The following is a 17,232-nucleotide window of genomic DNA, read 5'->3' as shown; positions in this document are numbered from 1 at the left end:
TCACTGACTACGTGGAAGCCTTTGACGGTATGGATCACAACAAACTGGAAAATTCTTAAAAAGATAGGAGTAACAGACCACCTTACCTGTCTCCTGAGAAGCCTGTATGGGAATCAAGAAGCAACAGTTCAAACCAGATATGGAACAATGGGCTCCTTTGACACTGGGAAAGGAGAACAACAAAGCTGTATACTGTCACCTTGCTTATTTAACATCTATGCAGAGTACATCATGTGAAATGCTAGGCTGATGAATCACAAGTTGGGATCAGGATTGCTGGGAGAAATATCAACAACCTCAGATACGCAGATGATACCACTTTAATGGTAGAAAGTGAAGAGGAACTAAAGAGCCTCTTGATAAGGGTGAAAGAAGAGAGTGAAAAAGTTGGCTTGAAACTCAACATTAAAAAAATTAAGATCATGACATCTGGTCCCATTACTTTGTGGCAAATAGAAGAAAAATTGGAAGCAGTGACAGATTTTCTTTACCTGGGCTCCAAAATCACTGCGGACAGTGACTGCAGTCATGAAATTAACAGACGCTTGCTCCTTGGAAGAAAAGCTGTGATAAACCTAGACAGCATATTAAAAAGCAGAGACATCACTTTGTCGACAAAGATCCATATAGTCAAAGCTATGATTTTTCCAATATTCATGTACAGAAGTGAGAGCTGGACCATAAAAAAGGCTAAGTGCCAAAAAACTGAGGCTCTGGTGCTGGAGAAGACTCTTCAGAGTCCTTTGGATTGCAAAGAGATCAAACTAGTCAATCCTAAAGGAAATCAACCCTGAATATTAATTGGAGAGACGGATGCTGATGCTAAAGCTCCAATACTTTTTGGCCACCTGATGCGAAGAGCCGACTCATTGGAAAAGACCCTGATGCTGGGAAAGATTAAAGGCAAAAGGAGAATGAGGTGGCAGAGGATAGGATGCTTAAATAGCGTCACCGACTCAATGGACATGAAGTTGGGTAAACTCTGGGAGACACTGGAGGACAGAGGAGCCTTTGTGCTGCAGTCCATGGGTCACAAAGAGTCGGACACGACTTAGCGACTGAACATCAATAGCAGTACCATAAGCACTTCAGTCTGAATACATGACCAATCGTGTGTTAAGAAAAAAAAGGAAGGAAAGATGGAAAAGTGGTAAAGACTAAGAGGGAAAAAAAAGCAAAACCAAAGAACCAGAACAATTTCTTTCACCAAGCTGTCCTATTCTATTGTGCTTCTTTCATTGTGGCTGATTTTTACAGCATACCTTATGTTGATCTAAAGCCAAAATCTTGTACATACTGTGAGAAACTGGCAGTCTGACCATTAAATTCCCTGGGGCTTCCCTAGTGGCTCAGTGGTAAAGAATCTGCCTGCCAGTGCAGGAGATGTGGATATGATCCCTGGGTCAGAAAGATCCTCTGGAGAAGGAAATGGCAACCCACTTCAGTATTCTTGCTTGGGAAATCCCATGGACACAGGAGCCTGGTGGTGGGCTACAGTCTATGGGGTCCTAAGAGAGTCAGACACAACTTAGCAACTAAATAACAATAACAAAAGGTCCGTTGGCCAAGGCTACTGAATTTCCAGGAGTAAAGTTACCTAGGATATAAATCACACACATTCCCGCACTAGTTCTTGGTACAAAGAGAGATGTTTACTATTTAGAGTCTAGAATGGCCTTGACCATATGAAAAACCGCTAATGGGCTTCGGGATATCCTTTGACCATCACTGCTCTATAATGTCAAGAAGTTATGCTCTATAATGACGAGAAGTGATCATTAGAAAGGGTCATTCATTAGTTCTGTAAAACTTAACAAACCTTACACACTAAGCCAGGTCCCATGTTAGATTTGGGGGATAAAGGTATGAAGAGACACTGAACCTAGCTTTAGAGACTTTAGAAACAAGTAAAGGGAGTAAATGGAATAGTTTTATGTTGAATTTTATGTTGAAAGCTATTGTCATTTTAGAAAGGTGAGAATTTATCATGCCTCTACTTAAATGTGGGCTTTCAAAGATCTTACGTGGGGTAATAACACACCAATATGTAAAACTTCCTTAGATATAAAACTATGGCAGATAAATAATAGTATTCATTTTTATTTGCAAAGCACTTTACATATTACAAAGTTCTTTTACATCCATTATCTAATTCAGTCCTCAAGGTAACCCTGTGAAGGATGAAAGGATTATTATAAATAGAAGAAACTAAGTGCTCAGAGAAGCCACTAGCCCTTACAAAATGTGTCAATTAGTTTAATAACAGAATCACAGATTCTCTGTTCAGAGTTCATTTTACATATCATGATTCCCTTATTACCTAAATTTTGAAGAAAAGACAAATGATTTACTCATTTATAGTCTAGAACATTCCTTGGGTCTGCAAAATATATTAATAATATGTATATTTAATATAAAACTTTAACCTGAAATGGAAAAAGTACACAAAAATCAACACAAATGACTTACGAAGGAAGTCATTCGTAAAATTTTAAAATTTTTTCATAATTCCATGATTCTCCCCATCCTTAAACTTCCCCAAATCTCCTCATACAGCAATAAATTCTGGTTTGTCAATAATTTATTTCACAAGTCTTCTATGATACAAAAACAAAGTCAGTAAAAGTCCTACAACATCATCAAAAGCCAATGTTTTAATCAAACCTGAAAAGCTGAGGAAACTCCCAGAAATCACTATACTACCTGGGAACTCATAACCCTGTTGCTTCATTTTCAAGTTCAAAGAGGTGAAGAGTAAATGCATTTAATAGTACAAAAAAATTCAAGTTTTCCCAATCCTTAAAATACTGAGACCATTATTCAAGTAAAAAGGAAAAGTCATTTAAAAGGCTCAAAAAAGTATTTAGCCAGCAATAAACCTTAAAGAAAATCCTTTTCAAAATGGGATTTAGGGTAAGAACTAACTGGTCCATGAAAAATGGAAATAACCATTCTGCTGTAAGACAATTTTTTCATTAAAGTGGACTAATTGTCCTTTTGTAATTGCTTTTCCACTCTAAGAGCAAAAAACACACTTTCAGTGAAATCATTGTATTAAAAACACAATTACAGATACAATTAGTACAGTCTTATTTTTAAATTTCCTATGAAATAATTTCAACACAATCACAAAAAGCTTACACTTCCTCCGATATCAGTCATATACCATATAAAGTTAAATAGGCTGTCTTGCCAAAGCCTAGGGTGATTGACTCTAATACTTTTTCTCATTCTCAACCAGTTAAGACTGGTATTTAAACAAAACATCATTAAATGTTGCAACAAATAGGCCAGGATGAAAAGGTTACATATAAATACATATGAACTGCAAATGTATCACACAGAAACTGCCCTAAGACTGTATGATTGTATCCAGACACATCTCCCCAGCATGCACATACCACAAGAAAACAAAAATTTAAAAGCAGTATAGATAATGAATATGAGAACAGAATTGATACCTGGAAGAAACCTTAGCGTTTACAAGGTCCAGTGATGACAAGATAAGCTGGAAAGACACCAGATATTAAGCAAGCCTCATGGAGGGTGGGGTAGTGGTGGTGGGGCTTTTTCTTTAAAATTACTCTATCTACTTAATTTCTACTTTAGTTTTAGGCTGAGACATTGATAGAGGTTCTAATCTGGGGGAGGGGGAACCTCTGACAACATCTAAATTTGGTATTAGGGCAAAAATATAAAAATCTATTAACAAAAGCTCTTATTAGAAGAACTGTTGCCTTTCCAGTCATTATAATATCAGTGTGATTAGCCATTTCCAGAAAATTAAACAGATTTCCTCATCTCCATAAAATTTCCACAAAATCTTTACCAAAAACCTGTTTTCTCTAAGACAGAACCCTACTGCAAGAAAAAATTAAAAGGGCTCAGTCCTCCCAAAAGCAAACACTGATGCTAACTGACTAATTAGTAGGTTTGACATCAGTTTTCTATAAAAATTAATCTTTATGATTACCATATTGGCAGAACTAAAAACTGACAAGCAAACTGTGCCAATTTGAACAGTTTACATTCTTTAATATATACGTGAAAAGGGGAAATTAAAAATCTGTGCCACTTATATAAAGGGAAATTATATACAGCTATTTTTCAGAATCTAACAGAAAAGGTTTTCTACTTCAATGGCAACTTAACAAAGCCACTGTTAACATAACTCACAATTTCAATATGAGTTCTAAATTTTGAAATAATTTAGAACCAAATTTTCAAGCTTTTGGGAAGAACTCAGAATCTGAAGTTTAAATGTTTATGCTAATACTTGTTGTCTTAAAAATAAAAACGCTTAAGTAGAATGACTTTGAAGTTAAAATCAAATCTCTAAAATCTAACATCGTAAGAATGTTATCCTTTATTTCAAATGGGGGTAAGAGGTTTTCTAACATAATGATGGAAAACCAAACCATATCTGCCTGTTTTATAAATATCCATGTCCTTCCCTGGACTCAAAAATCCACTTTAACCCATTTCCCTTTGCTTTCTTCTATCTTCCATCTCACTGAACACCATTGTCACATTTCTATTACAACATCTAGCCAAAGGCAGAGATCATGTAAGTTCCCTGAAGACTTCTAAAACATTAAAACCAGCAGAAAGCAGAGGAAATACTTTATGCCTGGAGCTGCTGGGAAATCCTTCTTTCCTTTTAGAAAAATAAACCTCTTGCTCTAAACATAACCACTTTGAGAAACAAAATAGCACTATACATACAAATACACAGCACTCTCAATTACTAATTCTATAGATCTTGCTAGTATTTTGGCTGGGGGAAAAAAAAAAAAGCCTATTTGAGCAAATGAACTGTAACCCAACGATGTTTCTTTTTTTCCCAGAAAGAGAATAGCAATGGAGATTTAATCAGAACTTCTCTCATTCCTTAACACTAAATATGGATTTCTTAACACTAGCTGAAAGAATGCTTTGAAAAAGAATTAGTCACTACTTGATTAGCTGATTCCATTTAATTACAAAGAGAACATCTCAATCAATGCCTTCTATTAAAAAAAAAAAAAGAACTAGCTAAATGTATAGTGTATTTTCTGACTCAAGTTGCTTAGGACGCTTTTCTTCCTGATATTCTAATATTTCAAAAGGTCTCTAGATAAAAAGAGCAGAGAAAGTAAAGATATGTATTTTCACCATTATAAAAGTGGCAGCCATCAGCCTATCATTTAATTATTTTTCAGGTTATTAAAATGCATTTGGCTATAAAAGAAAAATCTAACTCAATTCAAATATTCTTAACACACACATACACAAAGGCATGGGCAAAAATACTAGAACACAATCACTTTCAGTACATACATCTCTTTAGGTCTCAGTGAAGGATGGCACAAAATATATCTTAGTTTTTTATATAAATTATATAATTTGACTGCACTTTTGCTTCACGATTCAACACACAAATTTAAAATTAATGTTTAAGTTTTCACATTATTCACTGCATTGAGAATTTTCTCAAGAGAATAAGACAAAACATTCGGCTTTCTGAACAACAGTGTGGAAACCTGCAGCATAGTTATACTTTGACATACATGAAGAATTCACCACTGAATTACTATACAGTTAATTCATCACTGTATTTTAATATTCCCTGTTAAATCAATTGTACATGAAGCCTAAACAGCTAGAAAGAACCCAGAAAAGCAACAAGAAAACAAAGACTTTGAAAAATGCTGACGCTTTTCACAACCAGGTTCAGTCATGCCAGCTGGAGAGGTGTTAGATATGGCTTTATTCATTTTTAAGTCTGAGAAATACAGTTACTTCCATGACATTATGAACAGCAATTTATCCTCATGGTCCTGATTTTTCTCATTTAAAAGCATTAAAAAAAATCATTTCTGCAAACTTAACAAGGTATTTTGGATGGATCACTTGTTAGCTATTGCTTAGAACCAAATTATTAAATTATTTTGTCCCATATTTCCCAGAGAACTAGAAATACAAAAAGATAAAAAGGAAACACACACACACACACACAACACACAGCAACTCAATATTTGAACCACTTCAGACATGAAATCCATTAAGAGGGCCTTTGCTCCGAACTGTGTAAGGGTCCTTAGCTACCATCTGACTTGCACAAGAAGTACACATGGCCCCTGATAGGCGCTTTAGTCCTCTTTGGAAGACACTGTTGGAAAGACTATAAATGACACAGTTACAGAAACTATTACTAATAGCAAGCCAGGTGGTCAAGAAGGATGCGAAGCGGTTGCTGTGGCCAGTAGAGCTCTCCAATAAGAAGTAGATGATGTATGGCAACCAGAGGATATAAAATACACTAGTAATTCGGAATAGGACCATGGCATAACGCTTATCAGAACAAGCCTGCACCTCCCCAGTCTCCCCACTCTGGCTGCTGAAGCGGGCTTGCCTTTCGTTGATTTCCTTTGTGTGCTGTTGGCAGATGCGGAAGATGTTGAAATAGGTAAAGCACACAATGAGGGCTGCTGGGGCATACAACATCATCACGATGAACAGGGTGAAGTAGGGGTCGGTGTGCCAGGACTCCGCACACCACTGAAACACATCTCCATGATATCCAGGTTTGCCCCAGTGGAAAAAGGAAGGCAGGAAGACCAGGGTGGAATATAGCCAAATCAGGAAAATACACAGACGTAGTCTCCAGGGCGTAACCAGGGTATTATAGGTTAAAGGTTTAGTGATAGCAATATATCTATCAATGCTGATACAGGCCAGAGAGGCCATGGAGACACTCTTCAGAACTGATACTACAAAACCAAATACCTGGCAAGTCAAGGACTCCTCTACTGGCAGCGGGTGGTGGAGGAGTGATAAAGAAGGGACCAGGCAGCTTACCCCAACTAAGAGGTCAGCATATGCCATAGTCTGGATAAAGTAACTCGTAGTATGGTGGTTCAACAAAGGTGCACAGTGAAATACAAAAATCACAATGATGTTGCCAGAAATAATCAACACAGTTAGAAAGACAATAATCAATACTTCCAAAAGGCAAAAATTGACAGTTTCCAAGTAGCCAAATGCCAAGAGGCAAAAAGAGTGGCTGCTCTGATTACCATCCAAGGTAGAGTTCATCTTGAGCTCAGGAGTGATCTTTCACTTCATGCTGCCGCTTGGCTGCTGCCAACAGTTCAAAGGAGCAGCTGCTGTCATTGCGGTCAGCTCTGTGTGTCTGCAATAATGCCCGAGGAGCCTTAGTCCCCAAGCTCGCGATGCTGCTGCTCTGGTGCATTGCCTGCAGTGTAATTCCCCTTTAAATCCTTCTTGGAATAGGGAGAACCAGCAGCAGTTGTCTGGCCAGTCCCAGATGCGGCCATAGTACCAGGTTTACCATACACATAGCGCCAGGGGAGTAAGGCAAACTCTGGGTACAAGGTCTTCCGCCAGTGAGGGTGGGGGGCAGGGGCAGAAGAGAAGGGAGGAAGGCTAGGACTTCAGCAAGAGTTGTAATGAGTCTCCTCTGAACAGCTGACAGAAGAAAAGGAGAGAGCGTTTTACATTTTGTATCCAATGCCCTAATCAAGAACCTGGCTAGCTCAGGCTGGTATCCCACCTCCCACTCCATCCCACCCACCCAGGTCAACTATTCCTGCCTACCCTCAGCAGCACCCCCACATAAACGGTTCTTACTTTACAGAGGAGGTGCAGCAACAGCAGGCTTTCATGACCAACATAAAGCAAAATCAATCGCCAGTCAGATCAATCTAACCCCATTTCCTTTCTTTTGAGCTTTTCAGGGGAGAAAAGGAATCTACTTATACCATTTAATTACCACTAATAAAATTAGCCAAGATAACTTAATTTTTTATATTGTATCCAATGTAATATTTTGCCTCTTAGAAAACACTTCAATAGCATTGATCTATCTAGCTCAATTTCCGAGTATTACCTGAAATTCTGCATGCTGCAATCCAAACAAAAGCCCCAGAACATCCTTAGCAGAAAGCCTTGCAAAGCAGGAATGTGCCTCAGCCTCGTTTACTGCAGAACTGAGACACAGAGGGAGGGGATAAAGGAGGAGGAGGAGAAATAGGGAGAAGAGGGGGCTTGGGAAAAGGAAGAGGCGGGGGAGGGGAAAGAAGAAAACGCCCGGGTGCGTGCACACGCTCTGGCATCTTTAGCAGCTCATTAGAATTCACTGCCAGAGAAATTCTCCCCGATTTCCAGACTGCACAGTGGGGGGATAACTTAATATGCCTGCAGTGCAGCGTCTAAAAGCTGTTTCCTCGTCGGTCTGGAACTCCCCCCCCCCCCCCCCCCGCCCTTCATAGATGAGCAGAATTTAGACTGCCAGTAAGAAGAGGAGGTAGTAACCAGGACTGAGTGCAAGCCAGGAATTAGACCGAAACACACTGCCAGAGGGGTAATGGTGAGAGGAAATTCCTATTTTCTTGTAGCATTTCTCACAGAACAAAGAACAATGTTAAAGAATGAAAGTATGTTAACAGTGCATGACAACTGAAGAATCAAAATCCAGCACCAGAAGTTCTAGCTAGAAGGCTACATATTTGGCATTAATTTCTTCTCATGATTCACTATATACGGATCAGTTTTAAGAAACATGACCAAAATAACAAGCAAATTTAAAAATTAGGTCTTTAAAAGAAAAAAAAAAAAATCCCATCCATTCCAAATACTGCAGAAATAGCACACACAAAGAATTACACTGTTCCTATATTTAACACTATCGTCTGGTTGAGATGTCATACCTTGCTTCTAGTTTGCTGTGAAGTGGTACATATACAAACAAAAGATGGGCAAGTAAATGCACCCATAATTGCAGCAAGTTTCATGGTACAAACTAGCTTTGTATCTTAGAACACACAATCTTGTCTGTGCCTACTAACACAAACTGGGATTGTACTGTGGCATTTCAGATGATGTCAAATGAGCACAATTTTCAGCTAACTGGGAGTGTCAAATTATGACAATTTTTAGTTAATTGTGTATTTTTAGTATCTTTTCTTCCAGGTATCTTTGGTCTCTCAGTTCATTCTTCTAAGTAAAGTTTCACATAACTCAGTAAAGTAAAATAAACAAATGTTGACATCTGAAAACATTTCAGAAGGTGTGCATACTGGGATGGAGATGTATATTATGAGATCCAACTTTTTGTTTGCTTCACACACATGCTTTCTCACTACAGGCAATGGTTACTCACCATCAGAATTCAATTACATTTTAAGATCTGAAGCACTGTGCTTATTACATGAAGGCAAAGAACTAAAAAAGCCTATTAAGCATAAGTTTGATAGCTTAATTGACAGGTCTTACTGGAAAAGATGGCAAAGTATGTCAAAAAACCCAAAACACTGAACTCCCATCTGGTTCAAATCCTTGCTTCCTTGCTCTATTATCACCTAGCTTCTCTTGGCTTCAGTTTCATCACCTTCAAAATGAAGATCATACTCTATTTCATGAGATTGTTGAGAAATAAAGCAAATAGTATACACAAAATGCTTACCAACATCTAAAAAACAGGAGGTATATAATTTTACTTTCTTCTCATACAACTCAAACAGCCTTCCTAAATAGTCTGTGTTTTCCCACCAGTCATGCTGTGCTGCTTGAGGCTTGGGCTCTTCTGAATCCTAAGGTGCCCTCTCTCACTGTGACTGCCTAGCTCTAAGGGTGGTAACAACAGTCATCTGGATACACTGCTGCCCTGCATTCCTCAAATACACTGAGACAGTACATATGTAGGCAAGAAGGAATGATGATCTGGCATTAAAAAAATTATTCCCATTAGACAGGTAACTTCTCTATGTCTCCAGACCTGATTTCACTCCTGAGTTCTCTTTTCCATCTACAATTTGCCTACTGGTCACACATCTTCTACTTGGATGTCTTATAGAGACTTCAACCATAGCACATCCAACAATTAAAAACATTTTTCCTACCGAATAAACCTCTTTTTTTCCCTGAGATTTCCCCAGGCACTCAGGTATGAACTCGGGAATTGCCTTGACCACTCTCTCCCTTAATATACCATTCTTACTTATATCTTGGGAATCTATTTCTATAATGGTTCTCAAATTCATTTCCCCTTTTAGTTTTTAATATTTGGGGCTATCATTAAATATTTTCGGTACTTCTCTTCTTGTTTATTTTTCTAATCTATTCATCCATCAGCACATGTTTTATTAGGATTATTATGAACTCCATTATGCAAGCAGAGTCTATGGTTCCCAATGACTTTCCAGTCTGATCTCACTAGTCCAAATCCCCCAAATACCTTGCCCTCCAGCGAAACCAGATTACTCACTACTCTCTACATTTGATGTAGACTTTATTTCTGATCTCCCTGTTTTGGGTGCTTAATAAATATTGACTTAAAAAAGAATTTCTGAGACTTACATTTCAATAAATGGAAAAACCATTTGCTGAAGCTGAGAGTCCACAGTTTTCTACCTACTTGTAACTCATTCTCTTACTCCATCTCAGGTTTCTCATGCATACAGCTAGGTAGTTATGTGGATAAAAACAGCTGTTACATTAACTGATAGCTTTAAAGAACTAATAATGTTATAAAAATGCAACGAAACCAACAAGCTGTTACAATACCATTAGTAAAACAGTAGAGCTTTCAATTTTGTTTCTGTTTTAATAAAACCACCCTAGGAGCAGCTATAATCAAAATATTTGTGTGTATGTGAGCACACGTATTCAGTCACTCAGTTGATTCCTGACTCTGTGACCCCATGAACTGAAGCCCACCAGGCTCCTCTGTCCATGGAATTCTCCAGGCAAGAATACTGGAACGGGTTGACATTTCCTACTCCAAGGATCAAACCCGCATCTTTTTCATCTCCTGCATTGGCAGGCGGATTCTTTACCACTGCCACCTGGGAAGCCTTCAAAATATTCATACTAGAAACTAAATAAAAATAATCAGTTAAGAGTTACATGTTTTATTTTGGATTAAAAGAAACAACTTTTTGTAGATGAGAGAAATTATTAATAATAAGGAAAAGCAATAAATCTATGTCTTCACAAAAATTCATCCAAACATTTCCCTTTTAAAATAATGTAGTTGCATGATGTATATATATGACTGAAAGAAAATACATTAAAAATCAATTTTAATTTTCATTGGATAATGGGATTACAAATGATTTTTCTTTATGGTTTTATGTTTTGTGAATTTGCTAATTTCTATGTGCTATTTTTATAATCAGATAAAAAAGACAGCCGAAGTAATATATAACATGTCATCTTTGGTAAAACTAACAAAAACCTGGCTGTATGATGTCCTCCCAGAGTCACGATGAACAGATGATGCCATGTTAAATCACCTGCTTCATAGGGCTCAGCTCCATTTGGCCTAACGTCATCACTGCAACATGCCTTCAGACAGTCCTTGGTACTCAGTTTATTCATAATGGACTCTGATGGCAAATCCTTACAGAATGACAATGTAACTTGATGAACCATGTAAAATTGTTAATATTTAACAAAGCTAGTGGAGGTGATGAAATTCCAGTTGAGCTATTTCAAATTCTAAAAGTTGATGCTGTGAAAGTGGTACACTCAATACGCCAGCAGATCTAGAAAACTCAGCAATGGCCACAGGACTGGAAAAGGTCAGTTTTCATTCCAATCCCACTGAAAGGCAATGCCGAAGAATGTTCAGACTACCACACAACTGCACTCATCTCACACGCTTACAATGCGGGAGACCCAGGATCGATCCCTGGGTCGGAAAGATCCCCTGGAGAAAGAAATGGCAACCCACTCCAGTACTCTTGCCTGGAAAATCCCATGGACTGAGGAGCCTGGTAGGCTATAGTCCATGGGGTCGCAAAGAGTCAGACATGACTGAGCGACTTCACTTCATACTTCACATGCTAGCAAAGTAATGCTCAAAATTCTCCAAGCCAGGCTTCAACAATTCATGAACTGTGAACTTCCAGATGTTCAAGCTGGACTTAGAAAAGGCAGAGGAACCAGAGATCAAATTGCCAACATCCACTGGATCATTGAAAAGCAAGACAGTTCCAGAAAAACATCAACTTTTGCCCATGAGTGTCAGTGGTGGCCTGCTGCAGGGTTGGGGGTACTGAGTGCAGCAGTGCCTGAATGGGACCTTTTGAAGGAGGTTGCCATTGTCTTCATTACCTTCACCATAGTTTGGCCTCAGGTAAGGAGGAGGAATGGCAACCCACTCCAGTATTCTTGCCTGGAAAATCTCATGGATGGAGCCTGGTAGGCTACAGTCCATGGGGTTGCAAAGACTCAGACACAACTGAGGGACTTCATTTCACTTCACTTCATTTCAAGGAGGCCTGAGGCCAAGCAACAGGGAGGGAACACAGCCCCGCCCGTTTAAAGATTTACTGAACTTGGCCCCACCCATCAGAACAAGACCCAGTTTCCACCTCAGTCAGTCTCTCCCATCAGGAAGCTTTTATCCATCAGAGGGCAGACAGAATGAAAACCACAATCACAGAAAACTAATCAAACTGATCACACGGACCACAGCCTTGTCTAGCTCAATGAAACTATGAGCCATGCCATGTAGGGCCACCCAAGATGGATGGGTCATGGTGGAGAGTTATGACAAACCATGGTCCACTGGAGAAGGGAATGGCAAACCACTTCAGCACTCTTGTCTTGAGAACTCCGTGAACAGTATGAAAAGGCAAACAGTTATGACACTGAAAGATGAACTCCCCAGGTTGGCAGGTGACCAATATGCTACTGGAGAAGAGAGGAGAAATAGATGCAGAAGGAATGAAGAGACAGAGCCAAAGCAAAAACAACACACAGTTGTGGATGTGATGGGTGATGGAAGCAAGGTCTGATCCTCTAAGAGCAATACTGCATAGGAACCTGGAATGTTAGGTCCATGAATCAAGGCAAACTGGAAGTGGTCAAACAGGAGATGGCAAGAGTGAACAATGACATTTTAGGAATCAGTGAACTAAAATGGACTGAAATGGGTGAATTTAACTCAGATGACCATTATATCTACTACTGTGGGCAAGAATCCCTTAGAAGAAATGGAGTAGCCATCACAGTTCACAAAAGTCCGAAATGCAGTACTTGGATGCAATCTCAAAAACGACAGAATGATCTCTGTTCATTTTCAAGGCAAACCATTCAATATCACAGTAATCCAAGTCTATGCCCCAACCAGTAATGCTGAAGAAGCTGAAGTTAAACAGTTCTATGAAGGCCTACAGGACCTTCTAGAACACCCAAAAAAGATGTCCTCTTTGTTATAGGGGACTGGAATGCAAAAGTAGGAAGTCAAGAGCTACCTGGAGTAACAGGCAAATTTGGCCTTGGAGTACAAAGTGAACCAGGTCAAAGGCTAACAGTTTTGCCAAGAGAAGGCACTGGCCATAGCAAACACCCTCTTCCAGCAGCAACACAAGAGAAGACTCTACACATGGACATCACCAGATGGGTCAATACTGAAATCAGATTGATTATACTTTATCAGGGGCTATGAATCGTATTAAGTGTTTTGTTGCACTAAGTACATAAAACTAACAACTCAACAAATAAGACATTATTATTATACTATTTTACACACAGGAAACAAAAGTTTAATGCTAAATCACCCAACGTCAATGGCCTAAATATAGAACCAGGATTTGAATCAAGACAATCCACCTTTAGATGGACAGACTAAATCACTCTGCATACTGCTTTCCAAACCTGAATATATGATTTGCCTCTTAAAATGCTTAAATGACTTCCTATTGCCTGAGGTATTAAATATGCCTTATTTAAGCTTTCTAAGATCTGGCTCCTACCCACCTACTTTCATACACTATGAAACTGCCAAGCTCTTTCTCATCCTTGAGAACATGTTTTTAACTTTTAACTCCACACATGCCATGCAGTCCCCCTATCCTATCCCAATAATCACCCTCCCTCGATAATTTATGAACAAGAGACCTTTCTGAACTCTTAGATGAAAAATTCTTGTCATTTGCTGCACAACAATATGTATTTTCTTATTTATAACCCTCATGCAACTTTATTGCAATTGTTAGTTAATTGTCTACTTTAGAGTGTAGATTCCCCTAAACCAGAGAACAGGTACATTTTATTCACGGGCATGTTCGTAAGACCTTAACACACAGCAGGCTTTCAAAGGTATTTCTGACTGACTGAATAAGAAATACCTATATTACAACAGGCAATTCTGTTTTTGGAAGGGAAGACCTTTCAAGTAAAATTCTAGTATGACAACAACTTAATTCACTGGTAATTATTAGGTTGCTGCATACCAAACTGAATTATACTCTCATAACATAAAAAGATCCTGAAAACTGCCTGGACAGATACGACTTACAGAAACTCAAGGGGGTACATGAATTTACCAAGACGGGATGTGGAGACTTAAAAATTACTTTCACAAAAGGAACAGTGTTTTAGACCATTAGAATGCTATAACAAAAATACCACAGACTAAACTGCCTACAAACACCACATTTTCTCATAATTCTGGAGACTGAAAAGTCCAAGACCAAGGTGGTGGTAGATCCAGTATCTGGTGAGAACCCACAGATATCTCACACTGTGTCCTCACAGGGCAGAAGGGGCAAGGGAGCTTTCTAGGGTCTTTTTTTATAAGGATACTAATCCCATTCATGAGGTCCCACCTCCAAACATCATCACACTGTTGGGGGTAGGGGTGTTAGGGATTTCAATATATGAACTTTGGGGAGACATGAACATTCAAAACTACAGCAGGCCTACTCCAGCAACTGCTATATGGGAACAGATAATAAAGTTCTAAAAGTCCCCCGGCAATCTATTTCCTTACAAAATCAGACAGCAAGGGTATTGAATTGTGAAATAGTAGAATCACGGGCTATTTTGGGGGCAGGTCCAAACATGCTATTTCATTTTTCCAGAATGCTTAAAAGCAGCTCAACCATTTACTTCAGCAACTTCATTTCACAGAAAAGGAAATTAATAGTCACAGGTGCAGAACTTCATTTGAGTTCATATAAGCCAGTGGCAGAGCTGACACTAGTACCCAGGCTTCCTAACTTCATGGCCAGTGCTTTATTTGCTAACTTGCTACCTTTTTGTTTAGTATCAACAGGAGGTTCTCATCATTAAACCTTATTGAATCCTTAACTATTATCAAAACCACTAGAAAGATTTTTAATTAGAACAATCTGTAAAATAATGAAATCATAATTAGATATTCAAATTAAAATTTTCCAGACTGGTAAAATGTCCAAAGGCCTCCTTTGGACAATCAGAAACGTAAATATCGATTATCTGGGCTTACTAATAGTTTAGGTTCTGGATAAAAGCCTGAAATTCACGTCAAAATACTCGCCACTAAAATAACTAGAGAAAACAATGCAAACAGACTTCAGAGAAGACAAAGCTGACTAACGGAAGGAAAGAGAAACATCAGAATAGGTTGCTATTTCATTATTCTCTTATTAAAAGAATCCTTTAAGGCAGCCTTTTGATGTAAATTTCTGGTACTAAGCAAAACAAAATAGAGTTATTGATATAAAAGGTGAAAAATAACCAAAAGAAAGGACCAGAGGATGCTTCTGGAAGTTGGAAACCAGAAAGTGCCCTATTTTTCCTCCATTCTAAATTCCAACTTATTTGACTTATCAGAACTAAGGAGCTGTAAATCTTACAGCTGGGAGTAAGAGAGGCCATCAGTTCAGTTCAATTTAGTCGCTCAGTCGTGTCCAACTCTTTGCGACCCCATGAACTGCAGCGTGCCAGGCCTCCTTGTCCATCACCAACTCCTGGAGTTCACTCAAACTCACGTCCATCGAGTCAGTGATGCCATCCAGCCATCTCATCCTCTGTCATCCCCTTCTCCTCCTGTCCCCAATCCCTCCCAGCATCAGGGGCTTTTCCAATGAGTCAACTCTTCCCATGAGGTGGCCAAAGTATTGGAGTTTCAGCTTTAGCATCAGTCCTTCCAAAGAACACCCGGGACTGATCTCCTTTAGGATGGACTGGTTGGATCTCCTTGCAGTCCAAGGGACTCTCAAAGAGTCTTCTCCAGCACCACAGTTCCAAAGCATCAATTCTTCGGTGCTCAGCCTTCTTCACAGTCCAACTCTCACATCCATACATGACTACTGGAAAAACCATAGCCTTGACTAGATGGACCTTTGCTGGCAAAGTAATGTCTCTGCTTTTGAATATGCTATCTAGGTTGGTCATAACTTTCCTTCCAAGGAGTAAGTGTCTTTTAATTTCATGCCTGCAGTCACCATCTGCAGTGATTTTGGAGCCCCAAAAATAAAGTCTGACACTGTATGTCATACACTGTATGTGTGAGGCCATATGAGTGGCTTATTTACTAGTTTCCCCTCCCTGTGTCTGACAAGTTCTAACTAGAGACTATGGTTGAGAAATCCTCTATCAAGACCAGTGGGGAAAGAAAACAAAGAATCGAGGAGTATTTGGTCTACAGAAATTTATTCCATGAAGCCAAAGGTAGTTCAATATCAAGAAGTCTATTATATGTTGATAACATACCTACTTCATCAACAAATTAAAGAAAATCATATTTAAGTGCTGAAAAATTCCTTCATAAAATTTCAGTGTGTGTGGTAGTCACTCAGTCATGTTCAACTCTTTGAGACCCCACGGACTGCAGCCTTCCAGGCTCCTGTGTCCATGGGATTCTCCAGGTAAGAATACTGGAGTGGCTAGCCATTTTCTCCTCCAGGGGATCTTCTCGACCCTGGGATGGAACCTGGGTCGCCTGTATTGCAGGCAGATTCTTTGCCATCTGAGCCACCAGGGAAGGCTGGTAGATATTTCAGTAGACATTCCTAATTAGAAAAAGCAAACTCTGGATAGAATAAAATCACTTACTTAAATAAAATAAAAAGTTCTTACAAAAAAAAAAGTAACCCAACTGAATAAGCATGCTTTCCAGAAGTCTGAAAAACTAAGATCATTTTAATTAAAATCAGGAACTCAAAAGTGATGCTACTTATCACCATCATCATTAAACACTGTCTTTATGCTTCTATCAAATATAAAAACAGAAAAATTTAGCAACCTGCATAAACAGTGAAAAAAGAAGTGAAACTGTTTTTGCTATTATCATATACCTGAAAATCTCAAAGGATGCTAGTATAAACAAGAGGATTCATCAAAATACCAAGAAGTACAAGGATAGAGAATTAAAAAAAAGTCTATTCTCTATTGTAGCAATTAGCTATTTATAAATGGAAATCAGAAAAAAAAAATTCCATTTGGTATAGCAAG

At 38.7% G+C, this 17,232-nt stretch overlaps 2 protein-coding genes across 5 annotated transcripts in view; both read right to left on the bottom strand.

Annotated features, from left to right (window-relative positions):
- The window catches only part of RABGAP1 (RAB GTPase activating protein 1), a 161,533-nt gene that overhangs the window by 65,844 nt on the left and 78,457 nt on the right, over positions 1-17,232 (bottom strand). The gene's annotated exons all lie outside the window — the stretch shown is intronic.
- Positions 2,081-8,237, bottom strand: GPR21 (G protein-coupled receptor 21). Its single transcript, XM_040225088.1, has 2 exons — positions 7,892-8,237; positions 2,081-7,470 (listed from the first exon to the last, which is right to left on the bottom strand). The coding sequence occupies exon 2, from the start codon at positions 7,075-7,077 to the stop codon at positions 6,028-6,030; it is 1,050 nt and encodes a 349-aa protein (XP_040081022.1). The 5' UTR covers positions 7,078-7,470; positions 7,892-8,237; the 3' UTR covers positions 2,081-6,027.

The sequence above is a fragment of the Oryx dammah genome, unplaced genomic scaffold, assembly GCF_014754425.2.
Source record: "Oryx dammah isolate SB20612 unplaced genomic scaffold, SCBI_Odam_1.1 HiC_scaffold_25, whole genome shotgun sequence".
NCBI classification, from domain to species: domain Eukaryota; kingdom Metazoa; phylum Chordata; class Mammalia; order Artiodactyla; family Bovidae; genus Oryx; species Oryx dammah.
This window is presented reverse-complemented; position numbering and strand designations above follow the sequence as displayed.